Source organism: Tachyglossus aculeatus, chromosome 3 (genome assembly GCF_015852505.1).
Source record: "Tachyglossus aculeatus isolate mTacAcu1 chromosome 3, mTacAcu1.pri, whole genome shotgun sequence".
Taxonomy (NCBI): Eukaryota; Metazoa; Chordata; class Mammalia; order Monotremata; family Tachyglossidae; genus Tachyglossus; species Tachyglossus aculeatus.
The window spans coordinates 24,539,139-24,565,094 of NC_052068.1; the positions used below are offsets into that span (position 1 = coordinate 24,539,139).

General features: G+C 44.8%; 1 protein-coding gene across 4 annotated transcripts in view; it reads left to right on the top strand.

Annotated features, from left to right (window-relative positions):
* ALDH18A1 (aldehyde dehydrogenase 18 family member A1) overlaps window positions 1–23,305 on the top strand; it is a 49,890-nt gene extending 26,585 nt beyond the window's left edge. For 2 of the 4 annotated variants that reach the window (XM_038743787.1, XM_038743784.1), the window contains 10 exons: window positions 1,964–2,108; window positions 5,304–5,377; window positions 8,349–8,442; window positions 11,632–11,852; window positions 13,231–13,368; window positions 16,572–16,767; window positions 17,637–17,758; window positions 18,429–18,615; window positions 20,618–20,713; window positions 22,193–22,374. In XM_038743787.1, coding sequence (XP_038599715.1) covers window positions 1,964–2,108; window positions 5,304–5,377; window positions 8,349–8,442; window positions 11,632–11,852; window positions 13,231–13,368; window positions 16,572–16,767; window positions 17,637–17,758; window positions 18,429–18,615; window positions 20,618–20,713; window positions 22,193–22,374 — 1,455 coding nt within the window. Of the gene's footprint in view, window positions 1–1,963; window positions 2,109–5,303; window positions 5,378–8,348; window positions 8,449–11,631; window positions 11,853–13,230; window positions 13,369–16,571; window positions 16,768–17,636; window positions 17,759–18,428; window positions 18,616–20,617; window positions 20,714–22,192 lie in introns of all 4 variants that reach the window. The other 2 variants (XM_038743783.1, XM_038743786.1) reach the window with 2 other exon arrangements.
* The last annotated feature ends 2,651 nt before the right edge of the window (window positions 23,306–25,956 follow it).

Below are 25,956 nucleotides of genomic sequence, written 5' to 3' on the forward strand. Positions count from 1 at the left end.
CACAGTCTTAATCCCCATTTTCCAGATGAGGTAACTGAGGCACAGAGAAGTGACGTGACTTGCCAAAGTCACACAGCTGACAATTGGCAGAGCCAGGATTTGAACCCATGACCTCTGACTCCAAAGCCCGTGCTGTTTTCCACTGAGCCACGCTGCTTCCCAGTCCAGCACTAGGAGTGTTAGGATCGTATCTGGGATAATAAGCAATGCCCGCCAGCCCCGACCTCATCTTCAGAGGGGGCAGCAGTCTCTTTATTATTATTAAAATTGTGTGTGTTAAGCAGTTACTATGTGCCAGGCACTGTACTAAACACTGCAGTGGATACAAGCAAATTGTTATTATTATTATGTTGGTATTTGTTAAGTGCTTACTATGTGCAAAGCACTATTCTAAGCGCTGGATCCCGTTGGACACCATCCCTGTCCCACGTGGGGCTCACACTCTTATTCCCATGTTACAGATAAAGTAACTGAGGCCCGGAGAAGTGAAGTGAGTTGCCCAAGGTCAAATAGCAGGCTTGTGGCGGAGCCTGGATTAGAACCCAGGTCCTTCGGACTCACAGGCCCGGGGTCTATCCATTAGGCCACACTGCTTCTATCCCCCACTGGGATCGGTTTATGCCCACTAGCCAAGTTTGCTGTATGGGTTTTAGGCCCTTACATGGCTCTGTCCTAAAGTCAGTCTTCAGTTTTATCAATGAATCAATCGTATTTATTGAGCGCTTACTGTGTGCAGAGCACTGTACTAAGCACTTGGGAAGTACAAGTCAGTAACACATAGAGACAGTCCCTACCCAACAGCAGGCTCACAGGCTAGAAGGGGGAGACAGAGAACAAAACCAAACATACTAACAAAATAAAATAAATAGCATAGATATGTACAAGTAAGATAGAGTAATAAATATGTACAAACATATATACAGGTGGCAACATATACACGTTGGCAACATATAGAGACAGTCCCTACCCAACAGTGGGCTCACAGTCTAAAAGGGGGACCAATCATAGGTAGATTAATCCGTTAATAATCCAGAGAAGCAGCGTGGCTCAGTGGAAAGAGCCCAGGCCTTGGAGTCAGAGGTCATGGGTTCAAATCCCCGCTCCTCCGCTGGTCAGCTGTGTGACTCTGGGCAAGTCACCTCACCTCTCCGTGCCTCAGCTCCCTCATCTGTAAAATGGGGATTACGACTATGAGCCCCCCCGTGGGACAACCTGTCCACCTTTCACCCCACCGTCCTCCTCCCGAGCAGAAATGAAAAGAGGAACGAAGAGATTCAGCAACAGAAGGGCAGATTAGGAGTCTCTGCGGCAGAATTAATACGTGAAATCGGAAGCATTCACCTTGTTTATCTGACGGCCTCAGCACAAGTGTCAGAGTGGGGCCGAGTTTGAGACTTTTCCAGTGCAATCAGTCAATCAATCAATCGTATTTATTGAGCGCTTGGGAAGTACAAGCTGGCAACATATAGAGACAGTCCCTACCCAACAGTGGGCTCACAGTCTAAAAGGGGGAGACAGAGAACAAAACCAAACATACTAACAAAATAAAATAAATAGAATAGATATGTACAAGTAAAATAAATAAATATGTACAAACATATATCCATATATACAGGTGCTGTGGGGAAGGGAAGGAGGTAAGATGCAGATAGGGATCTTATCATTAAAGTAATAATACTCTAGAAAGCTCTGTTTCATACACTTCCCATTATAGCTACTGCCAGGGACTTGCCGAGTACGTAGTATGGAGCAGCCTTTAACTCTCATATCTGCTGGACTGTAAGTTCTTTCAGGGCAGGGATCACGTCTGCTATTACTGTGTAGTCTCACAAGTTCTTGAGCCAGTGCTCTGCTCCCAGAAGGCGCTCAGTACATAGCAGATAGAGAGAGATGATTAGCTGGGTGTGAGAAGTGGGGCCGGTCTTGAATCTAATATGTGGAAATCTCCTCCCTGTCCGTCCAGGTGAAAGCGGCTCTCTGGGCCCTCCAGGGTGGCACTTCCGTGGTGATCGCCAATGGAACCCACCCGAAAGTCTCCGGCCACGTGATCACAGACATCGTGGAAGGGAAGAAAGTTGGCACGTTTTTCTCGGACGTGAAGCCGGCAGGTAAATGGGTCCCTGACTCATTCAGAGTGTGGGCGCCAGTATCCCCCAGAGATGACGTAATTACACTTCGCGTCTGAAGATGAATGACTGGGAGGAGATGGTTCTCAGTTCACATGGCCTTTGAACGCCTACATCCACGCTTTGCAGTCCTGTTTTTAATAAGTTCCAGGTGCCTCGTTGAGACCTCAAGTGTAGCTCGGTAAAACGGGTTTAATAATAATAATAATGGCATTTATTAAGCGCTTACTATGTGCAAAGCACTGTTCTAAGCGCTGGGGAGGTTACAAGGTGATCAGGTTGTCCCACGGGGGGCTCACAGTCTTCATCCCCATTTTATAGATGCGGTAACTGAGGCACAGAGAAGCACAGTCTTTTAGACTGTGAGCCCACTGTTGGGTAGGGACTGTCTCTATATGTTGCCAACTTGTACTTCCCAAGCCCTTAGTACAGTGCTCTGCACACAGTAAGCACTCAATAAATATGATGATGATGATACAGTGTTCTGCACACAGTAAGCGCTCAATAAATACGATTGATTGATTGATTGATTTCCCAAAGTCACACAGCTGACAAGTGGCAGAGCCGGGATTTGAGCCCATTCATTCAATCGTATTTATTAAGTGCTTACTGTGTGCAGAGCACTGTACTGAGCGCTTGGGAAGTACAAGTTGGCAACATATAGAGACGGCCCCTACCCAACAGCGGGCTGACGGTGTAGAAGGGGGAGACAGACAACAAAACAAAACATATTAACAAAATAAAATCAATAGAATAGTAACTATGTACAAGTAAAATAGAGTAATAAATCTGTACAAACATATATACAGGTGCTGTGGGGAGGGGAAGGAGGTAGTGCGGGGGGGATGGGAAGGGGGAGAGAAAGGAGGGGGCTCAGTCTGGGAAGGCCTCCTGGAGGAGGTGAGCTCTCAGTAGGGCTTCGAAGGGAGGAAGAGAGCATGACCCATGACCTCTGACTCTAAAAGCCTATGGTGTTTCCACTGAGCCACGCTGCTTCTGCATGGATGGATGTATTACACAGTCCTTTTCCATTCCAGTAGTGATGGGAGCGTGTCTGACTAGGAACTTCCAGGTCTTTTTATTGAACTGGCCAAACTGTCTTGAAATTGAAATTATCGTAACTTCTGGGTGAATCCCAGGCTAATGATGGGGTTGGATGCTCTTGAGAGGCATACAGCATAGGAGTAATTCATTCATTCAATCGTATTTATTGAGCACTTACTGTGTGCAGAGCACTGTACTAAGCGATCCCCAGACCCATGGCAACATGGGCCTGCCGTGCTGAAGATATGCCCGCCTGTTCAGTGTTGAGACCTAAACCTCACTGTGGTCAGTTTTGGCTGTGTTGTCACTGGCGTGTCATCCGTTCATTGTCGTATTTTTTGAGCGTTTACTGTGTGCAGAGCACTGTACTGAGCACTTGGGGAGAGTACAGTATAACAATAAACAGTGACATTCTCTGCCCAAAAAGAGCATCTAGTTGGACTCCACATTAGATATTTATAGTTTCTGCAGTCCGCTTTTTGGCCTGCTTCGTGATAAAGATAATGATAGGTCTAGGTGGGAATCAATCAATGAATGTGATATTTATTGAATCAATCAATCAATCAATCGTATTTATTGAGCGCTTACTGTGTGCAGAGCACTGTACTAAGCGCTTGGGAAGTACAAGTTGGCAACATATAGAGACAGTCCCTACCCAACAGTGGGCTCACAGTCTAAAAGGGGGAGACAGAGAACAAAACCAAACATACTTACAAAATAAAATAAATATAATAGATATATGTACAAGTAAAATGCTTTCTGTATATAGAGCACTATACTAAGCACTTGGATGCTTCTGAAAGCTTCTGTTTTCTGTACTTTACTAATACACATTAGCCTAACAAAAGACGTTTACTAGCCCGTAAAATATGTATTGGTCCCACATAGATTATGAGCAGCAACTCCCAGTCATCTGAACTTCCTATATACAGTTCCCCACATCCCCAGAAGCCTCTACCCATAGCACATTCAATTTGCCATGAAAATCAAACAGAAAACAAGGGTATTAAGTGTGTTTTATCTGCTACTTACCTAATAATAGTAGTAATAATAGTGGTATTTGTTAAGCACGGACTATGTACCAAGCACTGTTCTAAATGGTGGAGTAGATACAAAGTAATCAGGTTGTCCCACATGGGGTTCACAGTCTTAATCCCCATTTTACAGATGAGGTAACGGACGCGCAGAGAAGTTAAGTGGCTTGCCCCGGGTCATACAGCAGACAAGTAGCAGAGCCGGGATTAGAACCCACATCCTGTGACACCCGCGCCCGTGCTCTTTCCACCAAGCCACGTTGCTTCTCAGTCTTATGTAGGTGCTGGGCATAAAAGCCGATGGTTTATTTGTATGACTTATTCATCCACCATCCCTCCCCCCCAACTGTAAAGTTGGAACTAAGGCATCATCATCATCATCAATCGTATTTATTGAGCGCTTACTGTGTGCAGAGCACTGTACTAAGCGCTTGGGAAGTACAAATTGGCAACATATAGAGACAGTCCCTGCCCAACAGTGGGGTCACAGTCTAAAAGGAGGAGACAGAGAACAAAACCAAACATACTAACAAAATAAAATAAATAGAATAGATATGTACAAGTAAAATAAATAAATAAATAGAGTAATAAATATGTACAAACATATATACATATATACAGGTGCTGTGGGGAAGGGAAGGAGGTAAGATGGGGGGGATGGAGAGGGGGACGAGGGGGAGAGGAGGGAAGGGGAGACATGGAGGGGCCGGGAGCCCCCGGCCCTTCATTGTGTAAACAAGGAGAAGCAGCATGGCGTATTGGATGGAGCTTAGGTTCTGGAGTCAGAGAGTCATAGGTTCTAATTCCGGCTCTGCCACTTGTCTGCTGTGTGACCTTGGGCAAATCACTTCACCTCTGGGCCTCAGTTGCCTCATCTGTAAAATGGGGATTGAGACTGTGAGCCCCATGTGGGACAGGGACTGTGTTTAACCCGATTTCCTTGTATCCACCCCAGCACTTCGTACAATGCCTGGTACATAGAAAACACTTAACAAATGCCATAATTATTAGTAGTAGTCTTAGTATTATTATTAGTAAGCTGGAATTGGGCAGGGGACCTAACCCAAACATTGTCTTATTTTTGGAAACGCGCTTGCAGGTCCTACCGTCGAACAACAGGGTGAAATGGCTCGATCCGGAGGAAGAACATTAGCTGCTCTGCAGCCCGAACAGGTAATAAATTTGTACATATTTATTACTCTATTTATTTATTTTACTTGTACATATCTATTCTATTAATTTTATTTTGTTAGTATGTTTGGTTTTGTTCTCCATCTCCCCCTTTTAGACTGTGAGCCCACTGTTGGGTAGGGACTGTCTCTATACGTTGCCAGCTTGTACTGCCCAAGCGCTTAGTACAGTGCTCTGCACACAGTAAGTGCTCAATAAATGCGATTGATTGATTGATTGATTGATAAATTGACCCAGAGGTCACTGTCAAGGGCAGTAGGCCCCTTGTCAAGACTTCAGGGCGGGGAGATAGAGCACAACCTCAAAGCGTCATTCGGATTCCTTGTCTGAACAGTTGTCCAGCCGAGTTCATTCAGTCAGTCAGTCGTATCGGTTGAGCACTTAGTGTGTGCAGAGCACTGTACTAAGCGCTTGCACTGTACTAAGCACAGTCCCTTGTGCTTCTGGGGCTCCTCTAGAATATCTGAGGTGACCAGTGAATACTTTGGTTTAGCTTTCCTTCACACTCTGGGGAGGGACCCCCATAGACAGCAACTGTATTGCTTAGTTTCTGGCCATCTTCTCTGCCCCATTCATTCATTCATTCAATCATATTTATTGAGTGCTTACTGTGTGCAGAGCACTGTACTAAGTGCTTGTTATTACTCTAGTCCATTGGGGATCTTCCCTGGGGCTGCTCCCCACACTGGTTCTCCATGGTTCTGGGGCAGGTTCTAATCCTGGCTCTGCCCCTTGTCTGCCATGTGACCTTGGACAAGTCACTTAACTTCTATGTCTGTTACCTCATCTGTAAAGTGGGGATTAAGACTGTGAGCTCATATGGAACGTGGAATGTCCAACCTGATTAGCCTGTATCTACCCCAGCGTTTAGTACAGTGCCAGACACATAGTAAACGCATAACAAAAAACATGAAAAGGAGGGGAAGCTTGAGCCCTTAAGCTGCTTCAAGCCCTAGGCAGACAGGAACAGAAAATGGGAAAAAGATAGGACTCTCCTATAGGAGAGGGAGAGTCATCATTATCATCAATCGTATTTATTGAGTGCTTACTGTGTGCAAAGCACTGTACTAAGCGCTTGGGAAGTACAAGTTGGCAACATATAGAGACAGTACCTACACAACAGTGGGCTCACAGTCTAAAAGGGGGAGACAGAGAACAAAACCAAACATAGGAACAAAATAAAATAAATAGAATAGATACGTACAAGTAAAATAAATAAATAAATAGAGTCCTTCAGCAGAGTCGGGAGACTCACAGGGTGTGAATATCCTGGACGGTATTTTAGCAAAAAGCAAAATAGAATTCTGGTCGATTTGTGAATAAATGTTTAATAATAATATTAATAATAATGGTATTTGTTAAGCCCCTGCTATGTTTCAAGCACTCTTCTAGGCTCTGGGGTAGATACAAGGTAATCAGGTTGTCCCATGTGGGGTTTACAGTCTTAATTCCCATTTTACAGACGAGGGAGAGAAGTTAAGTGACTTGCCCCAGGTCACCCAGCAGACAAGTGGCAAAACCAGGATTAGAACCCATGACCTCCGATTCCCAAGCCCATGCTCTTTCCACTAAGCCGCACTGCTTCTGAGAGAATATAGCATTATACAAAATTGTAATATAAAATGCAACCATCATAGCAGAGTTGGCTAGGAAGCTTGAATTTATTACAGTTTAAACTTAATCCAGGAATGGGGTTTTCTCCAGCAGTAATAAGCATTCTAGACCAAAATATGAAAGCAACCAAATCAGATTATGGTTGTATTTTCTTCTTAATTTTGTCTCAGATATTTTAGGAACGCATTTGCCCAAGGAACTCATTCTTTCCTTGGGATTGTACTTTCTTCGTAATACCTTGGGAAGGAGGTTGGCCTATCACAGTCTGTCATCTGTACTCTACGACAATTGTTGTTGCTGTTGGCAGGGTTATTATAACACCTTCTTTTCACTCAGCTACAGCATTCAAGAAACTGCAACATTTATTTGTACTAAAAGATTCTTGGAATCACCTAGCTTCACCTCAGCCCACAGCTTCCCTCAAATCAGCGGGTCAAATCATTATCATTCTCCATAACAATTTTCCTAAATTTAGGAACAGATGAAAACAAGAAGTTAAAAGTTGATAGTAAAGCAATCAGCATGTTTGCACAGTGTTTCCATATGTGATGAATGAAGAGTATGAATTATTTGTCACGCATATTAGGAACTGTGTTCTTGACCCTTCTGAATTTAGTCCTTCTAGACTGTGAGCCCACTGTTGGGTAGGGACCGTCTCTATATGTTGCCAACTCATACTTCCCAAGCGCTTAGTACAGTGCTCTGCACACAGTAAGCACTCAATAAATACAATTGATTGATTGATTATCATAGCATATTTTGTAGAATGGGTAGCACAGTAAAAACTAAGGGAGGTAAAGAGGTGGAAGCGATGTGGGATGGGAAAAGTTGAGGGGAAGGGATCAGTAGTAAGTTAAACAATTAATAAATAACATTTCTACAAAGCAGTAGTGACCAAGGATACAGAATCAAAGAGCCGGGAAAGAGGAGAGAAGTTTCAGAGGAGGAGGTAAGTGTGAGAAATGGAGTTAAAGAGAGGACTTGAGGATGTAAGAAGCTCAATAAATATGTTTTGTTTTGTTGTCTGTCTCCCCCTTCTAGACTGTGAGCCTGCTGTTGGGTCTTTATATGTTGTCAACTTGTACTTCCCAAGCGCTTAGTACAGTGCTCTGCACACAGTAAGCACTCAATAAATACGATTGAATGAATGAATGAATAAAGCACAGTTAATTCCTTAGTGCCCATAACAATGTACCAAAAAATGACCCTGCTAGTTTCTGAGGAAACTTGAAAGTGAGAACAAGGCTTCTTGGCTTGTGTCTTCCTCTGGAGGTTTCAAAAGCCAGTTGTGTGTTCTTCAATGCCCTATTTTTTTCTTAAATGTCTTTGTTCTTTCTAGAGAGCGGAAATTATCTATCGCCTTGCTGACCTGCTGACAGACCAGCGGGATGCGATTCTGTTGGCCAACAAAAAAGACATGGAAGAGGCTGAGGGTAAAGGTGACCAAGCCAGTTTTGCTAGTGTGAACGTCTGATGATCATTCCAATCCCATGATTTTCCCAATGATGGCAGTAGAAATGATATTTATTGAGAGCCTGCTAGGTTCAATGCACTGTTCTGAGTGCTTGGGAATGTACAAAAGAAGCGTATTTCTTTGCTGGAAGAAAACATGTCTTGTAAATTACTTACTAAAGAAAAGAGTCCTTGGAGTAAAACACAAGGAAGTCTTTGGGTTCAGGGCTTGTGAGTATTAAGTTGACTATGATACAGAAGCATCTAGCCATAGTACAGTGGAGTAAGTAGACATGATCCCTGCCATCAGGGAGCTTACAACTTAGCTGGAGTTGTACAAAACATAAAAAAACATTGTCCCTGCCTTTTGAGCACTGTTGTCCTCTCTTCTGTAGAAACTTGGAGTAGTTTCTTTATCATCAACTAATATTTATTTGCCACAGATCGCGGTTCTGAACTGGGCTCTCTGGGTTAGAGTCAATTAACTTGTACATATTTACTTTTCTATTTATTTTGTCAATGATGTGCAGCTACCTTTACTTCTCTTTATTCTGACTTGACACCTGTCCACATGTTTTGTTTTGTTGTCTGTCTCCCCCTTCTAGACTGTGAGCCTGTTGTTGGGTAGAGACCGTCTCTATATGTTGCCAACTTGTACTTCCCAAGCACTTAGTACAGTGCTCTGAACACAGTAAGCTCTCAATAAATGCGATTGAATGAATGAATTATTTATTGAGCTTTTACTATGTGTAGAGTCCAGTACTAAAAGATTGGGAGGGTAGAATAGAAATGGTAGACGTGATCCTTAACATCAAGAAGCTTACAATTTAGCTGGGTTCTTCAACACATAAAAAAGCTTTGTCCCTGCCTTTTGAGCACCACTGTCTTAATGTTTTGTATCCTATTTTTTCTCTTCCCCAGCTGTCCTGTTGGCTCCGGGCCCTCGGGCCTCAGCTTACCTCCACCTGTTTATCCAGCTCCTCTTTTTTTTTTTTCAGTGCTTACTGTGTGTCAAGCATTGTTCTAAGTGCTGAGGTAGATACAAGATTGGTTGGACACAGTCCATGTCCCACAGGAGGCTCACAGTCTTAATCCCCATTTTACAGATGAGGTAACTGGGGCACAAAGAAGTGAAGTGACTTGCCCAGGTTTACATTACACAGCAGATACGTATCAGATTTGGGATTAGAACCCAAGATCTTCTGACTCCCAAGCCCGTGCTCTATCCATTAGGCCACTCTGCTATTCTGCCTCCTCCTCTCTCTTTTCCCCTCACCCTTCCCTTCTCCTTACCCCATATCTAGATCTTGCTGTTGCCCATCTCTGCCTGGAAGCCATCCTGATGCCGCTCGGTATTCCTGATGGTGACAGCCCTGCACTTTCCATTGGGTAGCATGGCCTAGTGGTAAAAATTTAGCCCTGGGAATCAGAAAACCTGGGTTCTAGTCTCAACTTGTCTAGGCTCAACTTTTTATTTATTTATTTATTTATTTTATTTGTACATATCTATTCTATTTATTTTATTTTGTTAGTATGTTCGGTTTTGTTCTCTGTCTCCCCCTTTTAGACTGTGAGCCCACTGTTGGGTAGGGACTGTCTCTACATGTTGCCAATTTGTACTTCCCAAGCGCTTAGTACAGTGCTCTGCACATCATCATCATCATCATCATCAATCGTATTTATTGAGCGCTTACTATGTGCAGAGCACTGTACTAAGCGCTTGGGACGTACAAATTGGCAACATATAGAGACAGTCCCTACCCAACAGTCATCATCATCATCAATCATATTTATTGAGCGCTTACTATGTGCAGAGCACTGTACTAAGCGCTTGGGACGTACAAATCGGCAACATATAGAGACAGTCCCTACCCAACAGTCATCATCATCATCAATCATATTTATTGAGCGCTTACTACGTGCAGAGCACTGTACTAAGCGCTCATAGTAAGCGCTCAATAAATACGATTGATGATGATGATGATGAACTTGTCAACTGGCCTGCTGTTTGACCTTGGGAGGCAACTTGGCCTCTCTGTGCTTTAGTTTCATCACCTATAAGATGAAGGAAATATTATCTATTTATTCATTCATTCAGTCAATCGTATTTATTGAGCGCTTACTGTGTGCAGAGCACTGTACTAAGCGCTTGGGAAGTACAAGTTGGCAACATATAGAGACGGTCCCTACCCAACAGTGGGCTCACAATCTATCACATCATCATCATCATCATCAATCGTATTTATTGAGTGCTTACTATGTGCAGAGCACTGTAGTAAGCGCTTGGGAAGTACAAATTGGCAACATATAGAGACAGTCCCTACCCAACAGTGGGCTCACAGTCTAAAAGGGGCTAATAATAATAATGATGGTATTTATTAAGCGCTTACTGGGTGCAAAGCACTGTTCTAAGCGCTGGGGGGATACAAGGTAATCAGGTTGTCCCACAGGGGGCTCACAGTCTTAATCCCCATTTTACAGATGAGGTAACTGAGGCACAGAGAAGTGAAGTGACTTGCCCAAAGTCACACAGCTGACAATTGGCGGAGCCGGGATTTGAACCCCTGACCTCTGACTCCAAAGCCCGGGCTCTTTCCACTGAGCCACGCTGCGGCTATGTTATGTGTTGAAAATGAGAGATTTGTTGGGGACTGTGAGCCCACTGTTGGGTAGGGACCGTCTCTGTATGCTGCCAACTTGTACTTCCCAAGCGCTTAGTACAGTGCTCTGCACACAGTAAGCGCTTAATAAATGCGATTGAATGAATGAAAGTCCTTTGGAAAAAGAACATCAATATGTAAATGTGAGGGGCTTTTTACATATTTATATAGGCAGTTAACACACACGCATCTATATTGATATCACGTGTGTGTGTATATATATATATGTTTTATTCTTATCCTTTCTCGTTATAAATATTTCAGTGCTTGTCTCCCTTGTTGGAGTATAAGTTCCTTGTGAACGGGGAATGTATTCCTCCATTATTCTCTATTTCCCAAGTCCTGAGTATAGCGCACCGTACCAAGAGGGCACCCCATAAATACTATTACTTTTTTATATAGGAGGTAGTTAAATAATAGTGGACTGAAGCTCCCAATAATTGGTCTTCAGGAGCAAGTATTTATTTACCACTTACACTCTTTATTTCTCTTTTTTTTTTTATTTTGAAGGGAGACTAGCACCCCCTCTGCTGAAACGTTTAAGCCTGTCTACATCCAAGTTGAACAGTTTGGCCATCGGATTGCGGCAGATTGCATCCTCGTCTCAGGACAGCGTCGGCCGTGTAGTGCGGCGGACGCTAATTGCCAAGAACTTGGAATTGGAGCAAGTGACGGTCCCGATTGGAGTCCTGCTGGTGATTTTTGAATCCCGTCCTGACTGTCTACCCCAGGTACGTAGTCAGAAGCCCAGACATTGGAGAGCCAGGCTACATAGAAGGGATTTTAATGACCAAAGAAAAGGCATGTTCAGTTTTCAAGACATCAGTTAATCGTATTTATTGGGCAGTTACTGTGTGCGGACCACTGTGCTAAACACTTGGAAGAGTACAATATAACAGCCGGTAGACACGTTCCCTGCCCAAAATGAGCTTACAGTCTAGAGGGTGAGACAGACGTTTAAATAAGTTATGGGTATGTGCATAAGTGGTGTGGGGCCATGGGAGGGGTGAATAAAGGCTGAGGCAGAAGGGAATGGGAGAAGAAGAAATGAGGCTTTTCCCCCTAATTATTTTTATTTACACGTTTTGTTTACTTAACCAATTATGATGTGTTACCCACTCCATCCCTGGGAGATGGTATATATTATTGTTCACGAGAACTAGGAGTAAAGGTGGTGGGATTTATCAAGGGTTCATATTTAGTCCGTGATTGATGCAGAATTCCAATATAATAATGGTGGTATTTGTTAAGCGCTTACTATGTGCAAAGCACTGTTCTGAGCGCTGGGGAGGTTACAAGGTGATCAGGTTGTCCCAAGGGGGGGCTCACAGTTTTAATCCCCATTTTCCAGATGAGGTAACTGAGGCCCAGAGAAGTTAAGTGACTTACCCAAAGTCACACAGCCGCTAAGTGGCGGAGCCGGCATTAGAACCCATGACCTCTGATTCCCAAGCCATGCTCTTTCCACTGAACCACGCTGCTTGAGTTTTGTTTTGTTTTTTGATAGCATTTATTAAGCGTTTACTTATGTGCAAAGCACTGTTCTAAGCGCTGGGGAGGTTACAAGGTGATCAGGTTGTCCCACGGGGGGCTCCCAGTCTTAATCCCCATTTTACAGGTGAGGGAACTGAGGCCCAGAGAAGTGAAGTGACTTGCCCAAAGTCACACAGCTGACGATTGTCCCCCTTTTAGACTGTGAGCCCACTGTTGGGTAGGGACTGTGTCTATATGTTGCCAACTTGTACTTCCCAAGCGCTTAGTACAGCGCTCTGCACACAGTAAGCTCTCAATAAATATGATTGATTCATTGGCGGAGCCGGGAGTTGAGTTGAGTTTCCTCACTTGGTTGTGCACTTTTGTCTTCTGAGACATCTTCACCAAGCCCCTACATCAGTCTGTGTCAGCTTAGTGATTCTGGAGTGGGCTTTCCTCATTTAGAAAGGGGCTTCTATTTCCATCCATCGTTCCACCTGATGAATGACTGAGGTCACAGAAGCGATGGGGGGTCCATAGCCCTAGCGCACTTCCTTAATTTCACATCAAAAGCGACCAATGCCGAGCTCTCCAACGGGCTTCTTGGATCCAACTGCTTTTGTCTTTGCCTAACAGGTGGCCGCCCTAGCTATCGCCAGTGGGAACGGTTTGTTGCTTAAAGGAGGGAAAGAGGCGATTCACAGCAACCGGATACTTCACAGTCTGACCCAGGAAGCCCTCTCTATGTTTGGAGTCAAGGATGCGGTGCAGTTGGTGAGTTCCGAGAAGCGAGGTTGGACGAGTGTCTTCTCCGGGGAGAGGGGGATGTTTTTGTGCGCCCTGCATATCAGACGACTGAGAAGTTCATTATTATTTTTTTTAATAAAGCACCTCTCCCTTGTCCTTTATTATGTTACTATATAAGGCTTCAGTATAATACTTTATTATACTACTATAATAACATAAATATAGTAGTATTTATAGGGTACCCTCTTGGGTACCCTCTTGGGTACCCAGATCTACATCTCTGCCCCTGCTCTCTCCCCCTCCCTCCAGGCTCGCATCTCCTCCTGCCTTCAGGACACCTCCATCTGGATGTCCGCCCGCCACCTAAAGCTCAACATGTCGAAGACTGAGCTCCTTGTCTTCCCTCCCAAACCTTGTCCTCTCCCTGACTTTCCCATCTCTGTTGACGGCACTACCATCCTTCCCGTCTCACAAGCCCGCAACCTTGGTGTCATCCTCGACTCCGCTCTCTCATTCACCCCTCACATCCAAGCCGTCACCAAAACCTGCCGGTCTCAGCTCCGCAACATTGCCAAGATCCGCCCTTTCCTCTCCATCCAAACCGCTACCCTGCTCATTCAAGCTCATTCAAGCTCTCATCCTATCCCGTCTGGACTACTGCACTAGCCTTCTCTCTGATCTCCCATCCTCGTGTCTCTCTCCACTTCAATCCATACTTCATGCTGCTGCCCGGATTATCTTTGTCCAGAAACGCTCTGGACATATTACTCCCCTCCTCAAAAACCTCCAATGGCTACCGATCAATCTGCGCATCAGGCAGAAACTCCTCACCCTGGGCTTCAAGGCTGTCCATCACCTCGCCCCCCGCCTACCTCACCTCCCTTCTCTCCTTCTACTGCCCAGCCCGCACCCTCCGCTCCTCCACCACTAATCTCCTCACTGTACCTCGCTCTCGCCTGTCCCGCCATCGACCCCCGGCCCACGTCATCCCCCGGGCCTGGAATGCCCTCCCTCTGCCCATCCGCCAAGCTAGCTCTCTTCCTCTCTTCAAGGCCCTGCTGAGAGCTCACCTCCTCCAGGAGGCCTTCCCAGACTGAGCCCCTTCTTTCCTCTCCCCCTCGTCCCCCTCTCCATCCCCCCGTCTTACCTCCTTCCCTTCCCCACAGCACCTGTATATATGTATGTATGGTTGTACATATTTATTACTCTATTTATTTATTTATTTATTTTACTTGTACATTTCTATCGTACTTATTTTATTTTGTTGGTATGTTTGGTTCTGTTCTCTGTCTCCCCCTTTTAGACTGTGAGCCCACTGTTGGGTAGGGACTGTCTCTATGTGATGCCAATTTGTACTTCCCAAGCGCTTAGTACAGTGCTCTGCACATAGTAAGCGCTCAATAAATACGATTGATTGATTGATTGAATGATTGGTCCGGTGTGCTGTACTCAGTACGCGGGAAATAGAGAATAACGGAGGGATACGTTCCCTGTTCATAAGGAACTTGGACTTTGTTATAATACTTTATTATACTACTATAATAACATAAATATAGTAGTATTTATAGGGTGCCCTCTTGTTCCGGTGCACTGTACTCAGTACGTGAGAAGTAGAGAATAACGGAGGGATACGTTCCCTGTTCATAAGGAACTTAGACTCTAACACGGGAGACAAGCAATGAAACAACTAGAAAGGATAAAAATGAAGCAGGTATATATCTCTTGGGTTTCTCCGACTGGCTTTGCCATCAACACCCTTGTGTACCAACTTGTAGTTTGTGCCGTAATGTTGTTTTTTTGGCCACGTTTTCAGGGAAGAACCTCTAGTTCTAGCAACCTTCCTGAACAATTGTAGTCTGCAATAAAACACACTCCTTTCAAAAGCATTATTAATAGTAACAAGAATAGTAATAATAATAATAATGGTACTCATTAAGCACTATACTAAGCACCGGAGTGGATACAAGTTAATTAATTAATGATGGCTTTTATTAAGCGCTTACTATGTGCAAAGCACTGTTCTAAGCGCTGGGGAGGTTACAAGGTTATCCGGTTGTCCCACGCGGGGCTCACAGTCTTCATCCCCATTTTACAAATGAGGTAACTGAGGCACAGAGAAGTTAAGTGACAGCTGGCGAAGCTGGGATTTGAACCCATGTCCTCTGACTCCAAAGCCCGGGCTCTTTCCACTGAGCCACGCTACTTCTCAAGTTAATCAGGTTGGACTAGTTCCACAGTCAATTCAGTAATAATAAATGGCATTATTGAGCCCTTGCTGTGTACAGAGCACTGTACTAAGCAATTACAAAATGGTTTTTTATGGTATTTGTTAAGCACTTAATATATACTGGCCACCGTTCTAAGTGCTGGGGTAGATACAAGCTAATCAGGGTGGGCACAGTCCATGTTCCACATAGAGCTCGTAGTCTTAATCCCCATTGTACAGATGAAGTAACTGAGGCACTGAGAAGTTAAGTAAATTGCCTGAGTTCCCACAGCAGACAAGTGGTAGAGCTGGGATTAGAACCCAGGACCTTCAGACTCCTAGACCCACGATCTAGCCACGAGGCCACGCTGCTTCCTAATTCTTTCAAAGATGTATTTCCATACATCTGAGTGCTACTCAAGGCCAGTTCTCCCAACCAGTCAATTCTACCCAAAACTCATTCGCCGCGCCGTATTATATGAAATCTACTGGTGTCGAATTCGGCCCTTCTCGTCTTTTAGTGATTCGCTGTTGACAAGTGTGCCAGTTAGACCATTTTTCTGCAGTGTGACCCCCTTATGACTTAGTTTAATTTATCTTCTGGCCTCAACAGTCTGAATCAGTTGATTAAGCTTTAGAGAATCTGAGTCGTTGTGTGGGTTAGAGAGAGGAAGGTAGAGAGAAAGAGAGAGTCTCTCTGCCTATGAGAGGTGAAATTATGGAAATTAAGTATCCCACTGTCAGGACACATGCTCGACTTGTTCTGTGTTAGTGACCGTGGTTTGCGCAGAACCGTCCTCACTCTTTAGCCTATTTCTCCTATTTCTCCTATTTTCCTATTTCTCCTGATGTTGCAAGACGGATTGTGCGTGTGGTCTCTGGGTGTCCTTGTAACAGATTTCCTTTATGCATTTTCTCAGCAGCAGCAGACGCTTTAGCCCTTGTGGAGTGAGACGTCCACTATACCAATCCCGACGTCTTAGGCGTCCTTCCTAAACTTTCTTAATTCTGATGGTCTTGGTAGGTAAACACCAGAGAGGAAGTCGAAGACCTCTGTCGTCTAGATAAGCTGATCGACCTGATCATCCCAAGAGGTTCTTCTCAGCTGGTCAGAGACATCCAGAAAGCCGCTAAAGGAATCCCCGTGATGGGGCACAGTGAAGGAATCTGCCACATGTATGTCGACCCAGAGGCTAGCGTCGATAAGGTCACAAGAATAGGTGAGAGCGAGGCGCTTCTTTTCAGCGCCTAATTTGGGGATCGTGCAATCATCATCATCATCATCATCAATCGTATTTGTTGAGCACTTACTATGTGCAGAGCACTGTACTAAGCGCTTGGGAAGTACAAATTGGCGACATATAGAGACAGTCCTTACCCAACAGTGGGCTCACAGTCTAAAAGGGGGAGACAGAGAACAAAACCAAACGTACTAACAAAATAAAATAAATAGAATAGATATGTACAAGTAAAATAAATAGAGTAATAAATGTGTACAAACATATATACAGGTGCTGTGGGGAAGGGAAGGAGGTAAGATGGGGGGGATGGAGAGGGGGACGAGGGGGAGAGGAAGGAAGGGGCTCAGTCTGGGAAGGCCTCCTGGAGGAGGTGAGCTCTCAGCAGGGCCTTGAAGGGAGGAAGAGAGCTAGCTTGGCGGATGGGCAGAGGGAGGGCATTCCAGGCCCGGGGGATGACGTGGGCCGGGGGTCGATGGCGGGACAGGCGAGAACGAGGTACGGTGAGGAGATTAGCGGCGGAGGAGCGGAGGGGGCGGGATGGGCTGTAGAAGGAGAGAAGGGAGGTGAGGTAGGAGGGGGCGAGGTGATGGAGAGCCTTGAAGCCCAGGGTGAGGAGTTTCTGCCTGATGCGCAGATTGATTGGTAGCCACTGGAGATTTTCGAGGAGGGGAGTAATATGCCCAGAACGTTTCTGGACAAAGATAATCTGGGCAGCAGCATGAAGTATGGATTGAAGTGGAGAGAGACATGAGGATGGGAGATCAGAGAGAAGGCTGATGCAGTAGATGTATATGATGTTAGCTTGGAGAAAGTGAGATGTAAGCATCTGTCTGTTCTTCCCCGTGTAGTCAGAGACTCCAAGTGTGAATATCCCGCTGCCTGTAATGCCTTGGAAACTTTGTTAATTCACCGGGACCTACTGAGAACGCCACTTTTTGACCAGATCATTGACATGTTAAGAGTGGAACAGGTTAGTCTCACGCAGTCAGTCAGCAAGTGGGTCGGTTATCGCCCTGGGTGGTTTGGTCCTGAACTGCCATTCATTCATTCAATCGTATTTATTGAGCGCTTACTGTGTGCAGAGCACTGTACTAAGAGCTTGGGAAGTACAAGTTGGCAACATATAGAGACGGTCCCTACCCAACAACGGGCTCACAGTCTAGACAAGGCGAGTGTAATAGGTTCGTTTTGTGGTTTCCCATTAAAAGTAATAATAATACTGGTGGTATTTGTTAAGCTCGTGCCGTTTGCCAAGCACTGTACTAAGCTCTGGGGTGCTATATTAACAAGGCGCCACAGAGGTAACCCTGTGGACGTTGCTCTGCGGCAGTGTTCCCTTCACCCCGAGGAGGTCATAAAGAGGGGGCCTTGTCATGAGCAATGGAGCCAACTGAATTGTTAAAGTAGCCATAAATCGATTATGTATCTAAAGTATTGAAATGGAGAGCTTCGTACTGTGATTTTTCTATTGTTCTGAAAATATGGAACTTGAAAAGAAAATTCTTAGGAGAGATCAATCAATCATATTTATTGAAAACTTGTATCCTTAGATATAAATGCGGGTGAGAGATCCTTAGAATGTAGAGAAAAAACTTGCTTGGTTTGGGGTAATTTCGTTGTTGTTGACCCACCTGCCTCAGGTGAAGATCCACGCGGGCCCAAAGTTTGCTTCCTACCTGACGTTCAGTCCCTCTGAGGTGAAGTCTCTTCGCACTGAGTATGGAGATCTGGAGTGCTGCATTGAAGTGGTGGACAGCATTCAAGAAGCCATTGAACATATCCATAAATACGGTAGCTCCCACACAGATGTCATCATTACTGAAAATGGTCAGTATACGGCTTCTCTCCCAGCGTCGAGGCGGTCAGACAGCCGGGCCGCCAGGGTCTGGCGTTAAGCAGCTTTAGACAATTCCATTTCTTCTGGAACTCTCATTGCTATTCCAAAGGCTTAATCCCTCTCTTCTGTTGGTCTTTTGAATGGTTTCTCATGAAAGGGCAAGCTAACTTCTCTCTAGTGAACCACAGCATATCTCCATAAATCAAACTACAGTCCAGAATGTAGGGGCCATGATCCTGTTACCATTCTCTCACTGACTCTGTGTGACTTTCAGCAAGTCAGGGGGGTCTTCTGGATCTCTGTTTTCCCACTTTTCAAATACCCTCAGTTCTGCCATAGAGCAAATTTCACCACATGAGATGGCTAGAACTTTGTTAGGGAATTAGGGAAGGTTTGACCAACTGTGAGAGCCTGTTTGGATATAGCCCACCTCAGGGAGCTGGGATGCACCTATTCCCTCCTTGGGGAGAAATTCCACAACAATTGGCTGTCTGGGGAAGTGGATGTGCCGCTGCTGTGGCGTCCGATGTGTTGTCGGTCCTTGGTCCTATGGGGTCTTCAAGCCTGCTCAGGCACGGGCCACCCCTCGGCAAAGCTCGCCGCGGTGGAGCATCGCTCAGAGGAGACTTGAAATAAACCGTAGGACGCTGAGGCATCATCATCAGTCGTATTTATTGAGCGCTTACTGTGTGCAGAGCACTGTACTAAGTGCTTGGGAAGTACAAGTTGGCAACATATAGAGACAGTCCCTACCCAACAGTGGGCTCACAGTCTAAAAGAGTGGGCTCACAGTCTAAAAGTCCACACATCCTGCGTGGGGGAGCATGAGCCCTGGTTGATGTGTGCCCAGGTCAAGAGGCTCGGCTCCGGGAGAGGTCTGGGGAGCCGGACATCTGCAACACACCTTGGGGTTGCCCCAAATTCACTGGAAGTCACACTTGCCAGCTGCTCAACCCACACTACCGTGGACTAGGAATTGCGGCGGGGAGCAGGTGGGGGGAAGAGCTGTTTGTTGGGATAGCCCTCCTTTGCCACTACAAATCTCTTGAAATTGATCTTCCTGTGACTCAGACCCTCCTCGGGTGGCAGATAGATGTTGACTGCTCTTCAGCAGAACTGTGTGTTGTGAGAAGCAGCGTGGCTCAGTGGAAAGAGCCCGGGCTTTGGAGTCAGAGGTCATGGGTTCCAATCCCGGCTCTGACAGTTGTCAGCTGTGTGACTTTGGGCAAGTCACTTAACTGCTCTGGGCCTCGGTTACCTCATCTGTGAAATGGGGATTAAGATTGTGAGCCCCCCGTGGGACTACCTGATCACCTTATAACCTCCCCAGCGCTTAGAACAGTGCTTTCCACATAGTAATAATAATAATTATTATTATTATTATATAATTTAATATATTTAATATAATTTAATTAATTATAATTAAATGCCATTATTATTATTATTACGTGGCTGCTAAAATAGCCTTCCACCTTTTTCTTCTTTGCCTCTCACTATATATATATATATATATATAATGTGTTATCTCTCTCACTTTCTCTCTCTCCCTACCGCATTTCCCACTAGTCGGCCTTCCAGGTGGTTGGGTAGAACTTCCCATTTTATAAAGCACTGGGCCAATATAAAAGCCCTAAAGAAATGGTACTAATGTATTGAGACTAGTAGAGCCCATTCATCTTGTTTCTCTCCCAATTTCTGATACAGATGAGGGCTTGTCAAGTTCCCCGAAAGAGTTGTTATAACATGCTCCTTATTTCCAGAGGTGAATCACATGCCCATGTATTACAAGAGTGCCTTTGTTTTCTCTTGCTGTTTATCAAGGATTCCCTTCTATCCTCCAGCTTTAAACGGTGAATTAAGCACAGTGAGAGGACTGACCTGACCTCTACCTTGGTTGGTTGCTTTTGAAACCAAGGAGGTGCTGAGCTCCGTCAGGTAGCGTAGGTGCCTGGGCGCTCACTGATGTTCACTTTCTCTTGGCTCTCCTGGCAGAGAAAACAGCAGAGTTCTTCCTTCAACATGTGGACAGCGCCTGCGTGTTCTGGAACGCCAGCACTCGCTTCTCAGACGGTTACCGCTTTGGGCTTGGTAAGAGAACCTCTTTTGGCAGATGAGGGAGCAAACGGCAATTTTGGGATAGTAAATTTCCGGGTGGGTCAGGGAGACGTCTAAGAGAGAGGTTGAAAGATAAGTGTACAGCGCACAACTATGACCTCTACTCTGAGGAGACTCGGCGAAGACCTGTTCAGAGGAGTAGTAACGAAAGGAGCTCCCAGTCCCACAGAGTCTTTGCCTGAGGGTAAATCGAGGGCAGCGGCCTTTTTTAAGAGCTCCAGTTTACCTCTGAGATTTCTCTCCACCTTAGTCGTCCTCAAAACAGTCACTCAAGGTATGTTCTCATGTATATATGTTTGTACATATTTATTACTCTATTTATTTTACTTGTGCCTATCTATTCTATTTATTTTATTTTGTTAGTAGGTTTGGTTTTGTTCTCTGTCTCCCCCTTCTAGACTGTGAGCCCGCTGTTGGGTAGGGACCGTCTCTCTATGTTGCCAGCTTGTCCTTCTCAAGCGCTTAGTACAGTGCTCTGCACACAGTAAGCGCTCAATAAATACGATTGATTGATTGATTGATAGCCTGGCCAGCCTTGAGAGAGGCTTGATGTTCCTTCCTAGAATGTAATCTAGGAGGGCGGAGACCCTGTCAATCCAGTCTGTACTGTGTCCTCTCATTCATTCATTCATTCAATCGTATTTATTGAGCGCTTACTGTGTGCAGAGCACTGTACTAAGCGCTTGGGAAGTGCAAGTTGGCAACATATAGAGACGGTCCCTACCCAACAGCGGGCTCACAGTCTAGAAGGGGGAGACAGACAACCAAACAAAACATATTAACAAAATAAAATGAATAGAATAAATATGTACAAGTAAAATAAATAGAGTAATAAATATGTACAAGCATATATACAGGTGCTGTGGGGAGGTGAAGGATGTAAGGCGGGTGGATGGGGAGAGGATGGAGGGGGCTCAGATTGGGAAGTTAAACAATTAATAGCAAAACTGGCTTGATCACCTTTACCCTCAGCCTCTTCCATGTCTTTTTTGGTGGCCAACAGAATCTCATCCCACTGGTCTGTCAGCGGGTCAGCGTCATCATCATCATCAATCGTATTTATTGAGCGCTTACTATGTGCAGAGCACTGTACTAAGCGCTTGGGAAGTACAAATTGGCAACATATAGAGACAGTCCCTACCCAACAGTGGGCTCACAGTCTAAAAGGGGGAGACAGAGAACAAAACCAAACATACTAACAAAATAAAATAAATAGAGTAGATATGTACAAATAAAATAAATAGAGTAATAAATATGTACAAACATATATACATATATACAGGTGCTGTGGGGAAGGGAAGGAGGTAAGATGGGGGGATGGAGAGGGGGATGAGGGGGAGAGGAAGGAAGGGGCTCAGTCTGGGAAGGCCTCCTGGAGGAGGTGAGCTCTCAGCAGGGCCTTGAAGCAAGGCAATAGATAATTTCTGCTCTCTGTTCTTTCCCCTGTTGCAGGAGCAGAAGTGGGCATCAGCACTTCTCGTATCCACGCCCGGGGTCCCGTGGGAATCGAGGGGCTGCTGACGACCAAGTGGTTGCTACGGGGCCAGGACCACGTAGTATCTGACTTCTCGGAGAACGGAAGTTTAAAGTATCTTCACGAGAGGCTTCCCGTCCCTCACAGAAGCAGCAGCTGAGGGCGTTCCAAGAAGTGGAAGGAGCCCACGGAGAATGTTCGGAGGGGATTTAGAAGTCAAAGCTCGAGTAAAGAGTCTCAGGCGAGGGGACAAGACTTTGCCTCCCAATTCCTGGGCAGTTTCTGCTGTTATAAAATGAACCATAGCTTCTAGAGTAGTTCTGGCCTGTGTTGTAGGATACGCAGGTGCTGTCTGATGAGGTAAGCTATTGCTCCAGCTCAGCAGATTGTTAGCAAAAAAGCAGTTGTTCAAAGTAGGTACTTTTCTGGTGAGGTGAACTATCACTTCAGCTCAACAGATCGTTAGCTAAAAGCAGTTGTCCAAAGTAGGTGTTTGTCTTTCCCAAATTCAGTTGCCATACGCCGGGCAGTTCCTCCTCACAGAGAACAGAAAGCTCTCTGCCGCCACGGATGCCGCAGTGGGTTTATCCCCTCAATGAGGCGGAGTCCAACTTCGGCATTTTGTGGTGCTGGAACCAGTCATCTTCCCATTCCATTCCCCACACACGGGCTTTTGAAAGTCTCTAGTGAGAGAAAGATGTGGTATTTGAGAAGGTGGATGATTTTGTCTTTTCAGCAATCTCATAGAAAGTTTTAAAGGTAGTGACTGAATCATTGATGCTGATGATACCTTTTTTTTTTAATTTAATGTAGAGTAAATTCTTGGATGAGCATTCCAGTATTTGTGCCCTGTTTCTTGACCAAGAGATTTTGTCGTCACCTTTGCTTTACTCTGATTTGTTGCCTGGAGTAGGTGAACGTGGCAGCATCCAAGGAGTGCGAATCCTTTTGGGAAGATATTTGCACCATTTATGCCTGAGTTTTATAGGAATTATTTTGTGCCCCCTTTTCCTCCGGAAAAATCAGAAATATTTTAATATTGTTGAGTTTGTTCTTTTTTTTTTTCCAAAAAATAAAAGTTCTTACAAAATGCTCTGCGGTTTGGAAATGTGAACGTGATTGATTTCATAAGAAATGGAAAATTTAGAGACTCTCCTGTTTATGTTCCTTGTTGGCTAATTGTCTTTCAGATGAGAGAAGCAGCGTGGCCCAGTGGAAAGAGCCCGGTCTTTGGAGTCAGAGGTCAAGGGTTCAAATCCTGACTCCGCCACTTGTAAGCTGTGTGACTTTGGGCAAGTCACTTAGCTTCTCTCGGCCTTAGTTCCCTCATCTGGAAAATGAGGATTAAGTCTGTGAGCCTCACGTGGGACAACTTGATTACTTTGTATCTACCCCAGCGCTTAGAACAGTGCTTTGCACATAGTAAGCGATTAATAAATGCCATCATTATTATTATTATTATTATTATCTCTCTGTATTATAACACTGTCATATTTAAAAGTTTCTCCACAAGATGGTGGTATCCACACAGATTTGAATGACAAATGAAATTAGCTATACTCCAGAACATTGTGTAATGCCAGGCTAAAAGGTAGTTGTGGTGTGTCGTTAATGATTCTAAAACACTACCCTTTTCCAACTGAGAAATTTAATAGGAATCGCGTACACTTGTTTCCAGTTTTCATGATTCATTGCTTCATAAGCTCTCTAGAATCCTCCCTTTCCTGTCTATCATTCATTCATTCATTCAATCGTATTTATTGAGCGCTTACTGTGTGCAGAGCACTGTACTAAGCGCTTGGGAAGTACAAGTTGGCAACATCTAGAGACGGTCCCTACCCAACAGCGGGCTCACAGTCTAGAAGGGGGAGACAGACAACAGAACAAAACATATTAAAATAAAATTAATAGAATAAATATGTACAAGTAAAATAGAGTAATAAATATGTACAAACATATGTACATATATACAGGTGTGGTGGGATGTGGAGGGGAGAGGAAGGAGGGGGCTCAGTCTGGGAAGACTAGAAGCATGTCTACCAACTCTGGTATATTGCACTCTCCCAAGCGCTTAGGACAATGCTCTGCACACAGTCATTCATTCATTCAGTTGTATTTATTAAGCGCTTACTGTCTGCAGAGCACTGTACTAAGCACTTGGAAAAGTCCAAACTAATACCATGTTGATCTTACATCTCACATCACACATCTTACCATCTTACCTCCTTCCCTTCCCCACAGCACCTGTATATATGTATATATGTTTGTACATATTTATTACTCTATTTCTTTTATTTGTACATATCCTATTTATCTTATTTTGTTAGTATGTTTGGTTTTGTTCTCTGTCTCCCCCTTTTTAGACTGTGAGCCCACTGTTGGGTAGGGACGTCTCTATATGTTGCCAGCTTGTACTTCCCAAGCGCTTAGTACAGTGCTGTGCACACAGTAAGCGCTGAATAAATACGATTGATGATGATGCCTTGATTACTGCATCAGCCTCCTCGCTGACCTCCCTGCCTCCTGTCTCTCCGCTTTCCAGTTAATACTTCACTGTGCTGCCCAGATCATGTTTGTGGGTTTTTTGGCCTGTTTTTAAATGGTATTTGGTAAGGGCTTTGTATGTGCCAGCACTGTACCAAGCCCTGGGGATAGATACAAGACAATCAGGTTGAACACAGTCCCTGTGTGAAATGGGGTGCTCAATTTTAGTAGGAAGGAGTGAAAAAAAATCAGCCCTATCTCCCCACACTTCAAAAACCTTCAACGGTCGCCCATCCACCTCCACATCAAACAGAAACTCCCTACCGTCGGCTTTTCAGCTCTCCCCCCTTCTCCGTTACCTTGCTGGTCTCCCACTACAATAGAGAAGCAGCGTGGCTCAGTGGGAAAGAGCCCGGGCTTTGGAGTCAGAGGTCATGCGTTCAAATTCCGGCTCCGCCACTTGTTAGCTGTGTGACTTTGGGCAAGTCACTTAACTAATCTGTGCCTCAGTCCCCTCATCTGTAAAATGGGGATGAAGACTGTGAGCCCCCCTTGGGATAACCTGATAACCTTGTAACCTCCCCAGTGCTTAGAACAGTGCTTTGTACGTAGTAAGCGCTTAATAAATGCCATCATTATTATTATTATTACAATCCACCTCTAATGCCAACCCACTCCCAATCTTATCTATCCTGTCGCCAACCCCTTGCTCATATCCATCCTTCTTCCAACAGGAAACTCCCTCCTCATCTACATATGACAAAATAACCACTCTCCCCACTTTCAAAGCTTTCCTGAAGTCACTGGAGGCCTCCTAATAATAATGATAAGTATTTGTTAAGCACTTATTATGTGCCAATCACTGTTGTAAGCACTGGGAGAGATATGTTAATCAAGTTGACACAATTGTCCCACATGGGGCTCACAGCATTAATCCCCATTTACAGATGAGGTAATTGAGGCACAGAGAAGTTAAGTGACTTGCCCAAGGTCACACAGCCCACAAGTGGCGGAGTTGGGATTAGAACCCTGGTCCTTCTGTAAGTACCCCTTAGGCACTTGCTATTCACCTCAGCTTCAATCAATCAATCAATCAATCGTATTTATTGAGCGCTTACTGTGTGCAGAGCACTGTACTAAGCGCTTGGGAAGTACAAGTTGGCAACATATAGAGACAGTCCCAACCCAACAGTGGGCTCACAGTCTAAAAGGGGGAGACAGAGAACAAAACCAAACATACTAACCAAATAAAATAAAT